The sequence below is a fragment of the Linepithema humile genome, chromosome 6 (assembly GCF_040581485.1).
Source record: "Linepithema humile isolate Giens D197 chromosome 6, Lhum_UNIL_v1.0, whole genome shotgun sequence".
Taxonomy (NCBI): Eukaryota; Metazoa; Arthropoda; class Insecta; order Hymenoptera; family Formicidae; genus Linepithema; species Linepithema humile.
The window spans coordinates 12,472,775-12,494,625 of NC_090133.1; the positions used below are offsets into that span (position 1 = coordinate 12,472,775).

The 21,851-nt window shown below is 28.8% G+C and overlaps 1 protein-coding gene and 1 pseudogene across 6 annotated transcripts in view; one reads left to right on the forward strand and one right to left on the reverse strand.

Moving 5' to 3' along the window:
- Positions 1–376: 376 nt before the first annotated feature.
- On the reverse strand, positions 377–1,489 carry LOC105670088 (uncharacterized; annotated as a pseudogene).
- A 5,609-nt stretch (positions 1,490–7,098) lies between these two features.
- Positions 7,099–21,851, forward strand: part of Achl (La ribonucleoprotein translational regulator Achilles) — a 65,804-nt gene continuing 51,051 nt past the window's right edge. Inside the window, exons 1-3 of one of the 6 annotated variants that reach the window (XM_067358485.1) lie at positions 13,631–14,254; positions 14,371–14,515; positions 15,381–16,139. In XM_067358485.1, coding sequence (XP_067214586.1) covers positions 15,399–16,139 — 741 coding nt within the window. In that variant the 5' untranslated portion in view covers positions 13,631–14,254; positions 14,371–14,515; positions 15,381–15,398. Of the gene's footprint in view, positions 10,661–13,630; positions 14,255–14,316; positions 14,516–15,380; positions 16,140–21,851 lie in introns of those variants that run through there. The other 5 variants (XM_067358484.1, XM_067358489.1, XM_067358488.1 and 2 more) reach the window with 5 other exon arrangements.

Here is a 21,851-nt window from a genome sequence, read left to right on the forward strand (position 1 = left end):
TTTACCTTGTTAGGTATAACCTGAGTAGGATTTGTTATTTGTTTTACGCGGGGGAGAGACTTCGCCCTGTAGGGGCGAAGTCCTCCGCCGCCTACGCGTGAAAACATTAAACATTACAATTAGTATTTTCTGTAATAAATATTTTATTTTAATATATTAAAATATAAATATATAAAAATATAAAAAATATAAAAATATTGCACAAAATATTCAAAAGAAAAATTAGTAGATTTCATAATTGAACACGGTGTTTTAGCGTCTACAATTTCGTGTAATACGTATGGTAATAATGCAAATATTAATAAAAAAACACATTAATACATATTAATATTTGATGTAAAGAAATTGATACGTGTCTTCAAGCAGTGCTTGGGCCTGGTTCATCGCAGGATGATTCTGGTTGGTCTGGCTGATATGTGGACATCGGAGGATACATATCCGCGATAATTTAAAAAAAAACTTCTATTCGTTCCAGCCGGCTATAGACGCGTTTGAACAGAAATTCGGACAAATATCCAATAAAATGTTCGGATTTTGTTCCAAACTTTGGTATATTTCCCCGAACTTCTCTCCAAACGCGTTCTATATGTTGAGTATGTGCGCCTATAAATTTAAAAACATTATAATAGTTATAAACATTATAATACAGTTAAAAATACATTAATTTTAAATACTTCTTACCGGTTTCAGGATCGACAAAGTTGTAAGAATGGTTGACTGTCAGATGTTGGAAGCCCTTATTGCTTAAACAATTGTAAGACTTCCAACAATCTGACACAACCGTTGTTCCTGGCATGATCCACTGTTTGATGCATGCCAGGAGCGTTTTTTCTGTCCGATCCTCCACTGGAACGATGAAAATTTTTTTCGTATCTCGCTCGTATCCTCCGAAAATCCACTGACCTTTGATCAGTCGACCACGATTGTATTTTTGTCGTCCAAATTTTGCCTCGTCTATTTCAACTGTGCGTCCTGGGCCACCAAGCTTTTCGCTGTGTTTCTCAGCCCAGAACACACAGACCTGTAATTAGAAATAAGATTATTTTATTTTACAATACTTAAAATATTTACAGATGTTTAAATATTAAAAAACATTACTTACCTCACGGCAAAAATTGAACCAATCAACAATCGTGGTCTGTGATACACTAGTTTCATCCTGCGTATCGTCTTGACGTGGGTATCGCAGCATTAAAAAGCATGCAACAATTTTGCAAACGGTACCCACGTCAAGATTTGTTCTATCGAACCATGTACCAGACTTGGCACTTTTGTAAAAATCGCACTGCTTGGAGACACGTTTTTTGTGTACATTCTGTACAATGTACCGTTTTTTGCATCTATATATCAATGTTTCTTTATTAATATTTATATCATTACCACACGTATCACACGAAATTGTAGACGCTAAAACACCGTGTTCAATTAAGAAATCTACTAATTTCTCTTTTCAATATGTCAGGTGACCAAATTCTAACAAACTTATCATTGCTCGTGCACTGTTAACGCTTTATGTATAATACGCAATAACTAATACACATTTCTTTGTTCAAATTTGCGCAGAACAACACTAAGTTATTACTACGCATGCGCGCGTGACCGCAGCGTATGTCCGCGTGACCGCAGCGCATGCCCATGTCGCTACGCTCAGTCGGAATGACAGGTTTCGTAACCTGAAAAGTCGTCAACTTTGACGCTAAATATCTTGTCTCGCGGAGGAGAGCGACAATTTTGTTAGAGGAAAAAGTTTTTTAAAAAAAAAAACGCGTTGAAAGAGCCAAATTGGATCAAAATCGGAGGTGAGGCAGCTATTCTGGATAATTACCGAATAATTAATTGACTTATTTATTTATTTTGTATTAATTACATAATAATAAAAGGGTGTAGTTCCGAAAAGCCCACACCTCCGATTTGCCCCAAATTACGCTTTTTATTGTATTTTTGCGCGCTGATTACAAATATGACCATGCTGATTGGCGACCAGGTCATTTTCAAAGTTAAAACTTAAAAAACTCAACGTAACAAAAAAATATTTTAAATAAAAGTTGTAGCTCTTGAAAAAATACATCATTTATGTTTTATGAATTTTTTGTACAGAACCAATATTTTTCGAAAAAAATGAGATAATGCGTTGTAAAGTATATGCGTGGATCCAATGGGTTTACAACGCGAAGCGAAGTTCCACATGGGCTTGTAACTTTCCACGCAAAGCAAGGTTCCAACCCAAACCTATGTGTCTAGTTTTTCAGTAGTAGAGCCTTCCCGTAAGGGGGGACCCGCAATGGGTTTACAACGCATTATCTCATTTTTTTCGAAAATGATTGGTTCTATACAAAAAATGCATAGAACATAAATGATGTATTTTTTTAAGAGCTACAACTTTTATTTAAAACATTTCTTTGTTACATCAATATTTATCAAAATAACGTTAAAAAACGATAATTTTTTAGTTTTTTTAAGTTTTGACTTTAAAAATGATCTTGTCGCCAATTGGCATGGTCATATTCGTAATCAGTGCGCAAAAATGCAATAAAAAGCCTAGTTTGGAGCAAATCAGAGATGTGGGCTTTTTAGAACTTTATTCAAAATATTTTATTATATATAATTTATATCTATTAGACACCTTGTATAAGTCGATTTTGTCTCGTATGCACATCATACAGCCATACGATAGAATTTCAATCGCGAGGAAAAAAGTACGATCCTTACAAACTATCCGATAAAACATAAACAGACCACACGTGTAATAGATTACTGACTGAAAAAAAATACGTATTTCTTAAAATTTGCCACGATAGATCACGTCTGACTCTTCTTTTTTTAAATTGTCAGCTGACATTAAATTGCCTCTGACTATATTCATTAAAAATTGACAGTCCACGATACATCGCCTCTGGCTTTTCTAATTCTACATCACCAGTCCACGATAGATTGCCTCTGGCTTTTATCTGGCAATTGTTTCAAAATCATATTGATAATAAAGATTCTCACTGATAAATAGAAGATAATATCAATTGACATTGAAACAATTCCTTTAAATTATAATAAACAATAACTAATCTTTTTACCTATGTTTTATTCGTGTCTGTCTTCAGAAAAGTACAATTTTTCTATCCCATTTTCTTTATACTGTACATAGCACACTAAACAGTAAATATATATTTTTATATAGACACATATACATAAAAGTAACGTGCACTGAGTAAAAAGTTAGAGCACTACGAAGTGTCAATTTCACAATACATTTCTTTTTATTTTATTATTAGCTGTTTCTAACTAAATCTCAGTACGGCGCCTCTTTCTCAATATCCGGGAACTAATTTATTGCTCTACTTTACTTTATTACCACTCTATTGCATGAATGCAAATGCACAAATCTTTTATGACAAAAATCTTTTTCATTATGCATTTAAAGTCTTTTAAGGGTTTCATATCATTTTTTTAGTAAAATTCAAAGGCTAGAAAACAGAGTTTGATATACAGGGTGATTCAAAATAACCTGATGTCCTTGCAATGTTATATTCTTGAGCGAATTCTGAGACGATTTTTTCTTTTACAAAATTTTGTCCGAAGCTTAGTTTTCAAGTTATAATTGAAAATAGGTAGCAATTTACGAGTTTGGTACAACGGGCAGGCAGGGACGCGCAACGTATAATGAGACTGTCAAGTGTTTACTATCGTCTTATGACGCATTGCACCATCCCTGACTGTCCGTTGTATTGGACTCGTAAGTAGCAAACTATTTTCAATTAGAACTTGAAAACTGAGTTTCGGACAAAATTTTGTAAAAGAAAAAATCTTCTCAGAATTCGCTCAAGAATATGGCAAGGACATCAGGTTATTTTGAATCACCCTGTATACAACTGCATAACTCTATAAAAAGAATATTAAACTAAGAGTTGGTAAGCAGATACATATTTCTTTAATTTTTTTTGTTTTGTTTGGCTCAAACTTTGTTTGTAAACCTAAGTTTGGATGTATACTTTATTCCTGGAGAAGGATTCATTTTTCTAATCAATCAATAAAAAAATTTTTGTCATAAAAAATTATGGCGTTTGGTCAGTAAAACTCGACTTTAGGATCCCTTTAATTTGATTTTATTGCGTTTGCGTCTCACACCAAATAGAATGTATATACTAAAGATGGCCTAATCCTTAAGGCCAAAATATTTGTTTCTTATGTTTTTGTAACGAAATAATACATAACGAATTTTGAGCATCAAAACCTAGCTCTGGCTCTAAACAGGGAACGTTCACAAGTGTCCCCTCCCGATTTGATTCTCCTTGAAATATGTTGTAAAACATACAATTTGAGGAGACACGTATTTTTTTATAGCGGCCCTAACTCAAATTTAAGGGGTGAAACACCCTTTTGAAAAAAAAACGGGTTTTTTTTGTGTGTAACTATCACCAAAACCGTAGGAGATACAAAAAAAATGTTTCAAATAGAAGTTGTATGGCTTGTAATAGGCTTTATAACTGTGTAGTTGGATTTTCAAAAAATGTAATTTTTTTTAATTTACCCCCACCCCTTGTTATTATTTTTTTAAATTTTAAAATTTTTGTAATGACAAAAGTTGTAGCATTTTTTACGCTGAATTCAACCATATATGATTTTATTATGTTCCGAAATCGCATCTTTCAAAAATGAATTATCAGTATCACACTATATGCGTCGCGCTGCATGACGCATCGCTTATACCGCACTTGTGTTGCGCAATAATCGTTAAATAAATATAAAAATAACATGTTATTACATATTTGAGGAAAAAAAGTTAACTAAAATTGTTGCTAAAGCATCCTTTCCACATTACACCTTTATAGATAATCGCTGCATTTCGTGCGCAGCGCGTTGTCATATACAAGTTTGCTATCAGCGCATATTACACTTTGAAGTTTTGCTTGTAGTGACTACGGGAAAATAATTTATGAAACGAAAACAGTGAATGAATCAATCTATTCAACATATATCCACCCTGACTCTACCCGCTTGACCCGACTTGACTGACAATGAATTGAAATATAAAATTCTGTACAGTTTACTCTTTTTCAATAATTTTAATATACTGCGACATTTCGCCACATTATTTCAGCTGCTCGAAAATTTCCAGCTCTACCCAAAACTGACATCATTAACGCAGCTTCTTCGTTCGGGTAAGGCATAACTACAAATTACGCTTACGACCGGGTTGCTTATTAGAAAACGTAAATTGGTGACGAGTTGCGTAATACTATGAATTCTAAGCAATGACTTTTAGGAATGGCATGTAAGGGTGCTTTTTCGTGAAAATTACTTTATTTAGAATTACTTTATTGCTACAATAATCAACATTAAATGAAGATTAATATTGATAAATCAAGAATAAACGGCATCATAGAGCTGTACCGAATGTTAGAGATCTCGGTAATTAGGTATCTTCAAAACTCTACGCGTAGGACTACACACTGAGAGAAATCGAATGATTACTTTTAATATACCGAAATTTTAAATCTTCTACGTTAACTGTTAAATTATAAAATTAAATACAATCTTAACGTAAAAAACAAAAATTAAATGTTAATAAAACGGAACATCCACTCAAAGTTATTGAATCTCAACTAATAACTGATAAATATTCGTCATAAGGGTGTTCCGCTCCTTGATTTTCGGTATCTAGGTCATCCGGATCGAATTTTTTCGTTTTGTTTTCGTTTTCGATCAATTCATTTTTGGAAATTACCTTGCAGAATACGTACTGTAAGTGCTTTGGGTCGCTGATTACGCAGTCTACGTAGCGCGCTCCGTAGTTTTCCATGATCTTTAATAGAATATGGTCAGGTGTTTAGGATCGCCAATTAAGGGAGCCTAGTAGCGCACTTCACAGTTTTTCATCGTACTACTTATTTAAAACACTTTTACCAGGTGTTTGGAGTCACCGATCACGAAGTCTAGGCATAATGTTTTTGTTCTTGATCTCGAGGTCAAACATAAAGGTCGTTTCAAGGTCAACCCTGTTTGACCTTGGAATCGAACTTAAAGGTCATTCCAAGGTCAGCTCTGTTTGACCTTGGAATAAAAATCTGAAGGTCATTTCAAGGTCAAATCTGATTGACCTTCGAATCGAACATGAAGGTTATTCTAAGATCAAACTACGATATGGATGACGTGGACACCAAAACCATAGGTTTTGGGGATGACTTAGACACCGAAAACCACGGAGCAGAACTCCTGGACTACGAAAAGCTGCGGTGCGGAACACCTGGACGTCGAAAATAACAAAAAAATGAAAAACTATAGGTACTTATTATTAAATGTTAAAAATTTCATATTAACTGTTTATTAAGTCTGAATTCTACATTCTAGGTATAATGTTTATCATAAAGCAGGTACATTAACTGTTAATGTACTTTCTCTCAGTGCACATAAATCTCAAGGTTGAATTCAAGATCATCATCAGGTTGATCCCTCGAAATCATGCAAATTTTGTCTGAGCCATTTTTTTGTACAAGCACATCCCTACGTTTTAAAAAGGTGGGACGGGTGCTTTGGAATAACTCGACCTCCACGTGACCTCTAAGGATATTTTTGACCTTGACTTGATAACGTATTCAAACGTGAAACTTTCCGCTCTTTTTATTTCTAAAGTCAAAAATAAGGGTATTTATTTTAAAAACGCTACTTTGACCTTCATTTATGCCCAAGGTCGATCTCAATTCAAGATCACCATCAGATAGATCCCTCGAAATCATGCAAATTTCGTCTGAGCCATTTTTTTGTACAAGCACATCCCTACGTTTTAAAAGGGTGGGACGGGTGGTCTGAAACACCCGGTATAAGCTTATTTATATATATTATAATTATACTTATAATATCTATTTTATATACCTTATAGTTTAAAAGTATCGTAGTAATTTAGTGGAATGTAATAGTATATAGAATCGCAGTATATATATATATATATATATTAAAATTATTGAAAAAGAGTAAACTGTACAGAATTTTATATTTCATTTCATTGTCAGTGAAGTCGGGCCAAGAAGGTAGAGTCAAGGTAGATATATGTTGAATAGATTGATTCATTCACTGTTTTCGTTTCATAAATTATTTTCCCGTGGTCACTACAAGTAAAACTTCAAAGTGTAATATGCGCTGATAGCTAACTTGCATATGACAACGCGCCGCGCACGAAATGCAGCGATTATCTATAAGAGTGTAATGTGGAAGGGATGCTTTAGCAACAATTTTAGTTAACTTTTCTTTCTTAAATATGTAATAACATGTCATTTTTGTATTTATTTTGCGACTATGCACAACACAAGTGCGGTATAAACGATACATCATGCAGCACGACGCATATAGTGTGATACTGATGATTCATTTTTGAAAGATGCGATTTCGGAACATAATAAAATCATATATGGTTGAATTCAGCGTAAAAAATGCTACAACTTTTGTCATTACAAAAATTTTGAAATTTGAAAAAATAATAACAAGGGGTGGAGGTAAATTAAAAAAAATTACGTTTTTTAAAAATCCAACTACACATTTATAAAGCCTATTACAAGCCATACAACTTCTATTTGAAACATTTTTTTTGTATCTTCTACGGTTTTGGCGATAGTTACACACAAAGAAAAAACCCGTTTTTTTTTCAAAAGGGTGTTTTACCTCTTAAATTTGAGTTAGGGCCGCTATAAAAAAATACGTGTCTCCTCAAATTGTATGTTTTACAACATATTTCAAGGAGAATCAAATTGGGAGGGGACACTTGTGAACGTTTCCTTGTAAGCTTTATATTATATTATATGTTTAATTGTATCAATTCAAAGAACTCTTCTCATTAAATTTTAATTTATAATATTACTGATGTTTACAATTAGTCACCTTTAGTCATCATATGGACAAGGCTTATAAGTGACTCAATTTGGCGCATCCGACGACAATTAGTCATCATTCTGTCGACTAAACACTCTCTACTAAAAGATATCTTTAACAAAAATATGTCCAGTTTTAGTAATCTTTTTAGACGACTTAGTGCTGTCTAGGATGGTTTCAATCGGCAACCGATAGCCATTAAACCAAATATTATACGCCAGCGCTTTGCTCTTCGTCTGCTAAGTCTGAGCCGGAAACAATTTTTCTACGAGAGCAACGGAATTGATCAAATCTACCACGATTTATATCAAATATCATACGAAGTTTATAACGCCGACAAGTCATGTGGCTATGAAGCAATCGACATTCTTGTGTCCATCGAGTAGCTGTGACTTTATCCATGAGCACACGCCTCAAGATAATGCTAGCTGTAATTATTCATTGCATGAGTTAACTGATTAACGATATAAGCAATCTTGGAAGTCAGAAAATAAATAAGCAACTTACAATTGGTACTTTACTTATATATGACTTACTTTAATATGTGGTAGATTTATCAATAGGAAGGCGAAAAATGAAAGCGTTACGTTACTTATATTCAAACCTTGCGTAGGGGTCTTTGCTAATCTTTACAAATTCATTTTTAGTATATAAAAAAGGGTTCAATTTAACTTATGTTACATAGTTCAGATTAGATTTGGTTATATTTTATTAGTTTTAAGCTGTTAATATTGTTCAAACGTTGATTATGTCCAAAAATGTAAGAGAATAAACTTTTTTAATTTTGTATTTTTTTTTTTTGCTGTTAATGATATTTTGACACATTGGTATCTATAACCGAGTAAAATACTAATAAAATAAAACATTTTAGCGTAATATTTATGAATTTTAATCATTTGTTTATATGGAAATCTTAAAAGTCGTTAATCTAGTTAGATAATTAAATTAAAATTTGAATTTCTCGAAAATTAGGCGTTTCCGCATATTAGCACTTTGGATTTCGACTACATTTAGTAAATACTACGTGCCTGTAAAATTTCAAAATCGGACGAGGGTCGCATACGGAAGTCTTACTGTAAAATATTTTATATTTATGTCAATCAAAACATGTGCACCAAGTAGTTTGGTTATAGTTTCAAAAATAATTTTTTCTGTGTATACGTATAAAAAAGTAATATCAGTATATACAGGGTGGTCCACGCAATGCTCTATAGCATCTGTTCTATTGTTGAAAATAGAAAAAAATAGTAGAGGCAAAAATTGAATGACATAACAAGATATATTTTTCTATCGACTCATTTTCTTTATAAGTTTTCTTCATAAGCAACTGAAAAAGTGCAATTGCATTTTTTTTTTATTATAATAGAATTATATTTTTTTTGCATAAATAAATTTTTTTGAATATTCTGTGTATAAAGGTATTAGAGTAAGGTGCTTGAAAAGTAAGTATTTCACGAGATATTTGAATAAATATTTAATTTTTGAATGAAATATATGTTTTATTTAAACTAATGTTCAAACGCGAATATACATACTTTATCTTTATAATTACTATAAACTATGGTAAACTGATGCTGCTTTATGCATCCTCAAGTGTTATACTTAAAATCATAATCGTAAACACGGTGAAACATTTAAACATCATCTTGAGTAAAGCATAAACCTCACTCAAAATATATATATTAAAAAATAATGTGAGTATAAAATTATATAATTATTATAATAATATTAGTGTATTAAATTTAGAGTTATAAAAAACCTGGTTGTTTATGCGATATGTTATAAAGTTTCAAATAATTATCAATTTTTTTATTCTAGCTACAAGTTTGTTTCATTATTTTATGTATTAAAAAACTATTTGTTCTTATTTTTTTAGTTATTCAATTGTTAAATTCCTAGAATCATTATTCTTTTAAGAGGTCATTTAAAGCAGTTAAAAAACGTATGTGCTCACACACAAATATTAAATACTTAATATAAATGATTATTAAATAATTATAGCAGTGTATAAAATCCTATGTATCATTTACTGTATCTTTAATATAAAACTTGAGCTTAAAGGAGATATTTTGAGAATATATTGTAAAAAGTAAATAATTTACATATGCATGTGTACGTGGAGCGTGATTTCAACTACTGAATACTACTACTGATTAAACTACTGAGTTTGTAATTAAGACAAATGTTTCAATATTAAATTTAAAATTATTCTAATTTAAATAAAAATGTTTTTTTTTATAAAGATATGTTATTTTGAAAAAGATATATTTAAATTTCAAATTTTTTAATTGTAATATTTATAGATGGATACATTTATACAGTATCACACAGTATATACGCTCTTTTATTTTGCTCAAGGTTCTATCCAAGTGCCCTTCGATTGTTCGCCGAATGTCTTACTCTTGACCGGCATTCAAGAAGGCCACGAGACTGTTATAGCTTTGCCGCACACCATACTTGCCCGACCATAGCTATAAAACGGATCGTACGCAACATAAAAGGTCAGTGCGTGACGAGTATGCTTTCACATAATATCACATACTTAATTTAATTTTTTCTAAATTATGCTTTTTACACTATTCAATTAAATTTCAATAGTCAATAATTTAATCGACAAAATTGTGATATTGTTGTGTGCAATATTGTTGTTTTAGCTATTAATTTTTATATTTTGAGTATTCTCACAAGTATAGTGATCATACGTCTGAGAGATTTGTTTAAAGTGTTACGTTGAGAAACAAAACACGGTCTATATTTTGTTGTGCTAAATGGTAAAAGTATTAAATGTTTCCTTGAATTGATGAAGGTAAATATATTAATGCTCTTTTATTAAAAAATGTTAACTATAATTAATAATTTATATAATTACAATTTACAACAATTTTAAATAATATATATTTAATGTAATAACATGTATTTTAATTAACATATTGATAAAAATAAAAAAAAATAAAAATTTAAATATAATAATTCTCTTCATAATATAAAAAAAATATATATATATATATAAAGTGAAAAGGTAAACGTCGCTCGCGATATTTCAAACCGATAAAACTCGTATAATATGTAAAATATTTATATTAAATCATACATCGTTGTATTATTTTCAAATAGCGCTACAACTTTTCTTGCATCAAAATATTCACATTATTATAAAAAAATTGTGCATACCTCTCCATTCGTTAACACGAATAGCTTTTGTAAGCAACTATTATGCTCACAATAAAGTTTAGTTTGAACCATTTAATTTGATATATACTTGTTATGATCTATCTCTTTTAATTTAAAAGATAAAAGGGAGTGGCCACTTTTGGTGAGACACCCTGTATGTATAAATAAGTATTTTTTTTACTTTTTAAATGAATAATAAAATTAATATTTATATAATTATACAAAAATTATAATGCAAAAAAAATTAATTAAATTAATTGATTTTATCAACATAAATTATGTGCACATATATTATGGTTAACATATTATCACATTATTACATTATCATATCATATAATTTATTATCATATTATTACATTTTAGAAAAAGGTAAAAAAAAGGCGTCAAGTGCTTGTTAAAATATTATTGTACACATACAAAAAACAGTAACTTAATTATTACAATTTTTATGAAATTAACATTAATCCAAAAAATTGTTTCGGATAACATTATTTTATATGAAAAGAATTATTTATGTTATTATATATAAAAATCTATTTTCTACAAAAAGCATGATATCAGAAAATTAATTTTGTTAATTTAATTTAAAATTCATAGTACATGTAGTTAACTTTCTTACGATTTTAATTGACGTCCAAAAATAATTATAATATGTGTTAATTAAAAGATGAGGCCAATTATGCGTAGACAGATCTTACGCGACGATTTGTTAGTTAAATACATGTGAATTCGAATATTTATATAGCTACATGAATTTAAAATTTTTTAATGTAGTAGACTGTAAAAACATCACGCACTAAGAATGATTTGATATAAATCGAACCATTTGTCATATTTTATATATACACTAATATAACGATTTTAATATGTAAAAACAGCACAAAAATCTTGCTTTAGTTTCTTTTACTTCTATAATATATAATTTTGTTATTGATTGTAAAAATCATACAGTCTTACTAAGTATTTTTAATTCTCCTTAATTTTGTTAACTATTAATTACTATTCAAATGTTTTTATTATATATGTTTTTATTTATTGTTAAAAAAATAAAACCCTTTTATACTATATAGTTTGCTAAATTTATTGGGAAATTTTTTTTTTTCTATAAAACATTTAATTGATTCAATATTAGCTTAACAATTAGTTGAAGTATGTATGTATGTGTATATACATATGTATATGTATATGTATATATATATATATATATATATATATTTATTTATTTATTTATTTATTTATTTATTTATTTATTTATTTATTTATTTATTTATTCTTTCTCTGAGGATTACAAATAGTTTTACAGTCAACTAGTTGAACTTTTTAACAAATAATTTTTTTTCGAAAAATGTATAGATATACATTTGCTTATGCGTGTGCATGTATGCGTGCATGTGTGTATGTATGTGTGTAAAAGTACAACAACATTGTTTAAATTATTTTTCTTTAGCAAAAGTGGAAATTGCAAAACTTTTCCCAACTAATCTTATTTAAAAAACGATGGAATAGCAGGAGGATCTCAAGCCAAAGAAGATTGTAATTCTTGATATTTTTTATTGAAACCAATGTTTTAACTAAGCAGCATACGTTTCGGCTGATCATTCAGATATCATCAGTGCTACCTTTACAAAACTGAATAATTATATATCTTAGTAATTTTTTTTTAATATAATTGAGGTCAAGATAATAAAAAATTTTTTTACCTAATGAGATAAATAACTAATAAATTTATTTTTCTATCACATACTTGTTTCTTAGAAGACAATAAGTTTAATTCGTCATTATTAATAAAAACTCTTATAAAGTGATCACGTATGTGATTGCGAGAATTTCTTATTGAGGTGTTGATCGAAAGTCATCATGTTCTCAACTGTGAGTTTTCAAATTCCAAGATAAAGTATATAAGCAAACTTTTGGTAGCCCTATATATATATATATATATAGGTTCCCCTCTGTCTCCTATTATTGCCAACATTACTCTTATAGAAGATATAGAAGAAAGGGCACTGAAAACCTTAATTTTGAAACCGCTTTTCTTTTATAGATATGGGGATGACATAGTTTTAGCGGTTCATAATAGTGTTATCAATAAAATAATAGAAGTTTTCAATTCGTTTCATGATAGAATTAAATTCACGTGTGAAAGAGCTAATAATGGACATTTGAGTTTTTTGGACGTCGAATTAATTGTGGAAGGGGACAACATTATTACTAAATGGTATCACAAACAGACTTTTTCCGGGAGGTACTTAAATTTTTTCTCACAACATCATATTTCTCATAAGAGAGGAGTTATTTTTGGAATGGTGGATAGAGCTATAAGACTGTCTCATCCACGTTTTCATCAAGAAGATTTTAATCACATTATCAACATTTTATTGAATAATAATTACCCTCTTCCATTCATTTTTCATATTATTGAAGAAAGATTAAAATTCTATTTATTTGGGAGCTAAAAAAGACAAGGTGTAGAGGGTGGTGGTTCGGAAGATCGAAAAAATAAGTTTTTTACCATTCCATACGTCAAAGGCATATCTGAGAAATTCACGTCTATGACTAAGAAGCATGGGTTTAGGATGTCATATGCAAGGGAACTCGATTTGAGATATTTTATAAAGAGACATAAGGACAATCTAGGAAAAATGTTACACAGTGGTGTGGTGTATAAAATTGCATGTGCAGATTGCGAGGCAACATACATAGGCCAGACGAAGAGAAGGTTGGAGACTAGGATCAAAGAGCATAAAAACGACATTAAAAAAAGCACTTCTCCTTCAGTTATCTCACAACATCGGTTAGAATTAAATCACCAAATGAATTGGGAAGGAGTTAGCATAGTTGATAATGAAAAATCATACTTCAGAAGACTAACTTCTGAAATGATAAATATTAAAAGACAGTCACACGGATTAAATAAACAAAGTGACACTGATTTGCTCTCTGATTCGTATGTTCCGATTCTCAACTTATTGCCTACTTTATAAAGGTAGAAAAATAATAATTTTCTCCTTGCCGGCTGTACATTTGGTTACTCCTTCTCCTTGTGTTCCCCCCTCCCTTATATCATTTTTGCCTACTCGCCTTCTGGGTTTCACATTTTAACTCACAGTTAAGAACATGGTGACTTTCGATCAACACCTCAATAAGAAATTCTCGCAATCACATACGTGATCACTTCATAAGAGTTTTTATTAATAATGACGAATTAAACTTACTGTCTTCTAAGAAACAGGTATGTGATAGAAAAATAAATTTATTAGTTATTTATCTCATTAGGTAAAAAAATTTTTTATTATCTTGACCTCAATTATATTAAAAAAAAAATTACTAAGATATATAATTATTCAGTTTTGTAAAGGTAGCACTGATGATGGCTGAATGATCAGCCGAAACGTATGCTGCTTAATTAAAACATTGGTTTCAATAAAAAATATCAAGAATTACAATCTTCTTTGGCTTGAGATCCTCCTGCTATTCCATCGTTTTGAAATTTGTGAGCCTAAACTTTAAGTTATTTATTTAAAAAATATATTAAAAGGGCTAAAAGCCAAAGCTGAATATTTGTGTCTAAACATAAACGAAATCTTTATTAACAATGTACGTTTCGACCTGTCATCAGACTATCTTCAGCAAATAACAATTACAAAATGTGATACGTTCTAACAATACACAAGACGGTTTGTCGTCATGTTTTGTCTTTTGGAAGATGTTTTGGTTATGACTACTTTTTTTTATTAATCAACATACATTAATTTATACAAAAGAAAACTCGATTGTGATTATTTCTGAGTTTATAATTGCGCCTATATATACTGTGTAATTTTAATTCACTTTAATTTATGCAAAAGAAGACTCAGTTTTGATTCTTTTTAGTTTATAATTGTGCATATTTAATTGTAATTTTTTAACAAACAATAATAGATTTTATACACATTATGTATACACACATTATGTATCACACACATAACACCGTATATCACCGTATCACGTTTTGTAATTGTTATTTACTGAGAATGACCAGATGACAAGTCAAAACGTACATTGTTAATAAAAGTCATTTATGTTTTGGCACAAACATTCAGCTTTGGCTCGTAGTCCTTTTAATATATTGTTTGATTTTATTCGTATGAGCCTTTTTAATGTTCAATTATTAATTTAATCTTATTTATTTTTATTTATCACAATCGATAATTGTAATTACATACATATAATGTGAAAGCTTTATTATAGATAAAAGATTATTTTATCAGTGACAAGTTTTTAAATATATCTAATGTATGAAAATATGTGCAAAGTTTAAAGAAAAAGTAAATATGTGTTATTAACAAAGTTGCTAACGACTTCTTCATAATTTTTAGAGATAGTCGCTGATAAAAATGGAATTGGAAACACGTCAAGAATCAGAAGATATGATTGGCAAATCATTACCATTTTTGCCTCCACCTATGAAGAAATCTGAAACGAGAGACAGCATTTCTTCTGTTGATAGCGACGTAAGCCTTTCGTTTGACAGAAGAGGTTCCAAAAGCGAGGAAGCTGATTTATCGGATTATGATAGTGAGATTAAGTCTGTGAAAGAGATTAATATTGATCAAGATTCGGGCGCTGATTCCGTGGATGATACATTAAAGGAACTGGAACAGCAAAAATTGAATGTATCATTAGAAACTCCAGCAGTTGAAAAAGTAACAGATACCATAACGTTGAATGATGAATTGGCTGATAAAATATGTACTCAAGTGGAATTTTATTTTTCTGACAAAAATATCATAAAAGATGCTTTCTTGTTGAAACATGTAAAAAGAAATAAAGAGGGCTATGTGTCTCTTAAATTGATATCTAGCTTTAAGAGAGTAAAGCATTTTAGCAGGGATTGGAGAGTGATTAGAGAAGCATTAACAAGATCTAAGAAACTTGAAATCAATCCACAAGGGACTAAGTTGCGTAGAATAGATCCTTTACCACCTTTTGATCAAACAATGCCATCTAGAACTATTTTAGTGGCTAGACTACCAATTGAAAAATTAACAGTGGAATCTGTTGCTGAGATTTTTAAACCTTATGGTGAAATAGCACTGATAAGAGTGCTCAGACCTGGATATCCCGCACCATCTGAGGTAAAATACTTTGTTCTTTTGGTCAGACAGATTATAACGTACAGTTTTAATTTTTTTATGTACTTTTATGCAAAATTTGTATAACTTAAGTATATCAATAAATATAGGATATTCTACTTTAAATGTCACAGGCAAATATCTCAGAAATTAAAAAAGATATGAAAAAGTGTTTCCAACAAGAATTATACGATTTCGAGAGGGAAAAAAGATGATTATATTTATTTGACTCTCGAATGACCGTGAAAAGCGTTGTCAAAGTCAACATAAAAATCTTAAATGGGAACCTCTATTTTTTTATTACATATTTTTGTAGCTGATGTTTAAACATTTTTAAAACATTTGTTACAAACCTTTCGCGATTTAAGATATTTCTCATGACACCTACATCCAAAGCCAAACTAACATCTCTATTTTTTCCCCCTCTTTCATACCAAGCAGTTTATCTATGATATTTTTCTTTTATCTATAATATTTTTTGCTATGATGGGTACTTTACTAACGTATTGATGGCAAACGAATCGTTCTTGCAATGTTTGATTGCAAATATTGTCAAACCAGATTAAAAAGTTTTTTTACAGTTATTTTTAAGAATACAATCAGAATTTGCTAAGAAAAATATATATTTCCATTAAAAAAAATTTAAAAAGTTAACCATAATTTGACCTTGAAAATTTAATTAAAAGTCAAATTGAACATTACTACTAGCTTTCCTCATTCGAACTCTACAACTTGTATCTGAGATATTTTTTTCTATGATGCGTACTTTGAGAGTTAACAGTTTATAACATTTTAAATGCCCTACACTGTATATAATTTAAGCTTCTCACTATATAATTTATATCGACCCATTGCAATATCTTCGAAATTATTAGTGATAAAATATGTCAAACTTATGTACAAAAAGATGCTCAAGTTTGAACATCACGGATTTTGCCGAACTTAAAATATGTTATAATGTACCTCTCCCATTACTATGCAGTAGTTTAGGAAAAAAATTGTTTAAAATTTTTTGTGTGTATAATCTGTCTAGTCGGTGTAGAAGAAATTGACAGATAGGAAGCATAGCCGAGCGAGAAAGACGACCAGCTATAATGCTAATGCATATTTCAAGTTCGAGCCTTGTTCTTTATAACTCTCTTTTTTTCTTTTTTCCACATTTTCTTAAGTGTGCAATCAAGTAAATTATTAATTTATTTAAAAAATATTTAAAAAATTATATTTTATAATTATTAGAATTATTTGCATATTTTAAAACCTATAACTATTTCAAAAATACTTATTTGTTATAAATAAATAAATAAATAAATAAGTAAAATATTATTTTAAAATTTCATAATAAAATCAATCAACGTATTACATATACAATTACATTGTAAAAAATTATATTAAATCAAAGTAAATATATAAAAATTATATTAATCATCAATCTGTTCAATTTTATTCACAATCAGAATCAGAGCTGTCTCTATTTTAAACAAAAATTATAGGATTTTGAAGGAGAAAAAAGATAGTAATATTTATTTGGTTCTGAAATGTCCTTGAAAATCCTCAGCAAGGTCAACATAAAAATTTTAAATAAAAATTCCTATTTTTTGTTAGATTTGTAACAAGTGTTTTGAAAATGCCTCGACATTCTACAAGAATATGCAATAAGAAAGGAGAATTTCCTTTTAAGATTTTTATGTTGATCTGGATGGGGCTTTTCAAAGTCAATCCAGAGTCAAATAAATATTACCATCTATTTCTCTCTCGAAATCCTACAATTTTTATTTAAAACACTTTTTCGTATTTTTCTTAATTTTTGAGATATCTGTGGCATTTAAAATGAAATACTTAAAAATACTTGTAGTACTTTTAAGAATAATTTAATAGAAAAAATATTATAAAGTTTTATTTTTTTTATTAATATATAATCAATTAATGAAACATCTCCGTAAAGACAATCAAAGATTCTTCGCAATTATACATATATAAAATAAAAAATGTTGGTAACATTTTAATCTTAAGTAGTGTTTATTGTACAATTATAGCTTTTTAAAATATAATAATTTTTAACAGAATAGCGGCCATTAAAAAATTACACATTAGATTTTTCAAAAAAAATCAAATCGATTTTATTTTAATAGTACAAAAAAATTACTTAGAAATTTAAAACAACTGTAATTATATAATAGCAACGTTATTTAAGATTAAAGTGCCAAAAAGTTTTTGTTTTAAATACTTAAATCTGCTTATGCATATGCCAACTGTAATAGAGTTTTATAAATATTTTGTTTTTTTTTTATAATACATAAATCAATTCTTTATCATTCTACATATAAGAATATTTATAAAATCATAATATTATAAAGTCATAACAAAATGAATATTTTATAAGATATTTCATATTTTATGTCAAAATATTTGATAATAAAATGCAAAATGTTGTACACAATTCTTAATAAAAATGGTTTATTCATATCATTTTCAAAACAGCTTAACATTAACTATAAAAATATAATGTTGTTATTTTAAACATTTTTTTATATTGACCTTTACGTGACTTTCAAAACCAATTCAATGTCAAAGTATTAGTAATAGTTTATTAATTAGTCTATTAATTTTTATGCTTTCGAGTAGATTGCGAAAACAAGATAATATTATTAATGAAAATATTAACATCGCATAATTGTCAATGTCACAACTTTACAATTACTATGAACAACTCAACGGTCTAGAACAGAGCTCGGAATTAGTTGCACATTTCGAGCTGATTCCCGAGACGACGCCTCCTGTTCTCTCACTACCGCCCGGCCGTTGGCGACCGAGCCGCTGATAGCTCTGGCTCAGAAGCGTTTTATATTAGAAATAGGCTGGGTTGTTTAGGCATTTCTCAGGAAATCGTAACATTATCTTTGCTATATAAATGATGTTTATTTTCATTAATAATTAAATATATGTATATATTATGTATGTAATATATATATATATTTAATTATTAATGAAAATAAACATTATTTACGTAGCGAAGAAAATGTTACGATTTTCTGAGAGATGCCTAAATAACCCAGCCTATTTCTTATATAAAACGCTCCTGAGTCAGAGCTATCAGCGGCTCGGTCGCCAGCGGCCGGGCGGTAGTGAGGGAACAAGAGGCGTCGTCTCGGGAATCGGCTCGAGATGTGTAATTCCGAGCTCTGGTCTAGAACATTGCACAAATCTGTTGATGATAGTTGATAGTTTGATTAATGCTTATTTGTGATTTAATCCTTACTCACCAAATTTTCCTGTAATTGCATTATACCATGCAAAAAATGCATTAAAGCCGTTATGCTGTAATCATTGTATGAATTGCAGTTTTACGTTCATTATTACCTATGTTCTAACAAGCTATATTTAATTCGTGAGAGTTTAATTAGCAAGGTTTCCATTGCAGTAACGATTACTCAGCGATTATTCTAGTTAATTCTCACATCACAGTTGTTATCTATCAAGGTTAAATTAATAGTTAATTTGTTTACAAATATTTATTTAACAACTTTGACATTTTCTATACTTCTTTTAAAACAAAAATTAAAAATTTTTATCATGTTGTAATCTCACTCATTTAATATGCATAAATTACATAGATTCAAAATCAACTGGCAAGATTATAATTGAAAGGTAATATGTAGAAAGATATAATTGATTTCATTTATAACATATGCAGTAATAAAAAATTTTACACTTTTGTTTAGTTATTTATCATGCAATTAATTTGATACTGCAATATTGACATGTTAACAAATTTTTTGTTTTGTATAATTGAAAATGTGGAAACTCTATGAAAGCTTGTTGAAATATTCGAAAAAATTATAATAAAATAATAAAATATTTATTTATTTACTTTATAAGGATTTTAAGGATTATCTCAAATAGACAGATATGCTGAACATTAAATGAGAACATATAATGATGTAATTGTAACAACATGCGATGATAATCACTCTTAATCGCAATTAAATGCTGCTAAATGTTGTCATATTTCTAGATGAACTTTATTTGGCGACATATGTTATGCATGATTGTAACATTTATTGTGCATAACTACAGTATTTCATTGTGACCATAATATGTCGACAAAATTAATGTCCAGTGCGGACCTTTGAATAAATATGCTACAATTTTTTAAGATACATGCTGTAATTATGGAACAAAAATGCATCCAAATGTCTATCTATTTTAATAGAATTTTTTATTTGAGAGTAATATAAAAACATTAATATAAAAGTTAAAATTTAAGATGTAAAAAGAATATTATTGCTTATATTCTTGGTATGAAAAATTGGATGCTAAAGTAAATTAATAATAAGTACACCTCTATTTCATTGAGAAAAAGAGCAATAATTTCAAATTTTTTTATAGCACGTCTTATATGAAATAACTAACTAATTAATTCTACTAATTTTTTCCGACATTGTTAAAAGTAAAGAAAGAAAATTTTTATCTTTTTCTGTTTTTAATCTCTTTATCTTATATCTTAAATTTCAACTTTAGATGATACGAGAAAAAATAAAAAAGTAAAAGGATATTTTCAATTAATTTCAAAATCAGAGTCTAATTTTTTTATTTTTTCTTTGTATATATAAATATCTAAATTATTTGAAATCTATAAAAGGCATAATTATATTGAAATTCATGAAATTTATTAGAATAACTATTTGAATATATAAAATAAATAATTATACGTTTTGAAAAAATACTAAGTATTACATTTAGTAAATGTATTTAGTTATGCAAAAATATAAAACTTTATCATTATACTTAAGTGTAAAAAAATTTTGTTCTCTTCATAAAAGTTAACTATTGATATTCTATCATGAATATATTTTTTCAAGAGCAGTTATTTTACATTAAGCATTACTTAACTAATTATATGTAAACACCTCAGAGGTATACTGTGTTAAGTAACACTTTTTCGAAAATAGATTCAACCAGAATCTGGTTTGATTTGTAATTAAATAGATTGTTGAATCTATTAGATTCTAGTTGAATCTACCAAAATCTTATTGTATTAATGAGAACTCTAGTAAATTCAATCGGAATCTATTTGTTTCATCGAAAATCGAATAGGCAGTTTGTTGAATCATACAGAACATTTTTCTCAGTATACATGTATTTTGTATTAACGACAACATTATTATAAATTCAAAATTTTCAAACAGCAAATATAAAAAGAATTATAATTCTCTTTTTGCCATTCAAACACAACTTATGTAGAATATATCATATTATTAAAAAAAAGATAAAGAAGATATCAAATATATACATCTATCATAAATTATAGAAGTTATAAAAATACAGAAGTTATAAATACAGAATTATAAATTTAAATAATTTATAAATACAATTTATAAATATAGTTATAAATACAGAAATTATAAAAATCTGTTTTTACAACAAAAAAATAATCAAAAAAGATGTGGTTCTTAATAACAAAATTAAAATTACATATAAAGCAAATGAAAACTCCTGCGCAGTTGTTGAAGCGCAAAAGATTAAATTATTTATTGTGATATCCATTTCGTCTCATCACAAGTCTTTATCAGCATTATAAAAATTAGCAAAGTGCATTTGTAAAAGAGGCATTATACAGTGTGTCATGTAACTGGTAGTACAAGCGGGAAGGTGGTGATTCTACTAGAGCACTAAAGATGTAGGTATTCTCATGTCTGCGCCATTTTCGCTCCATTC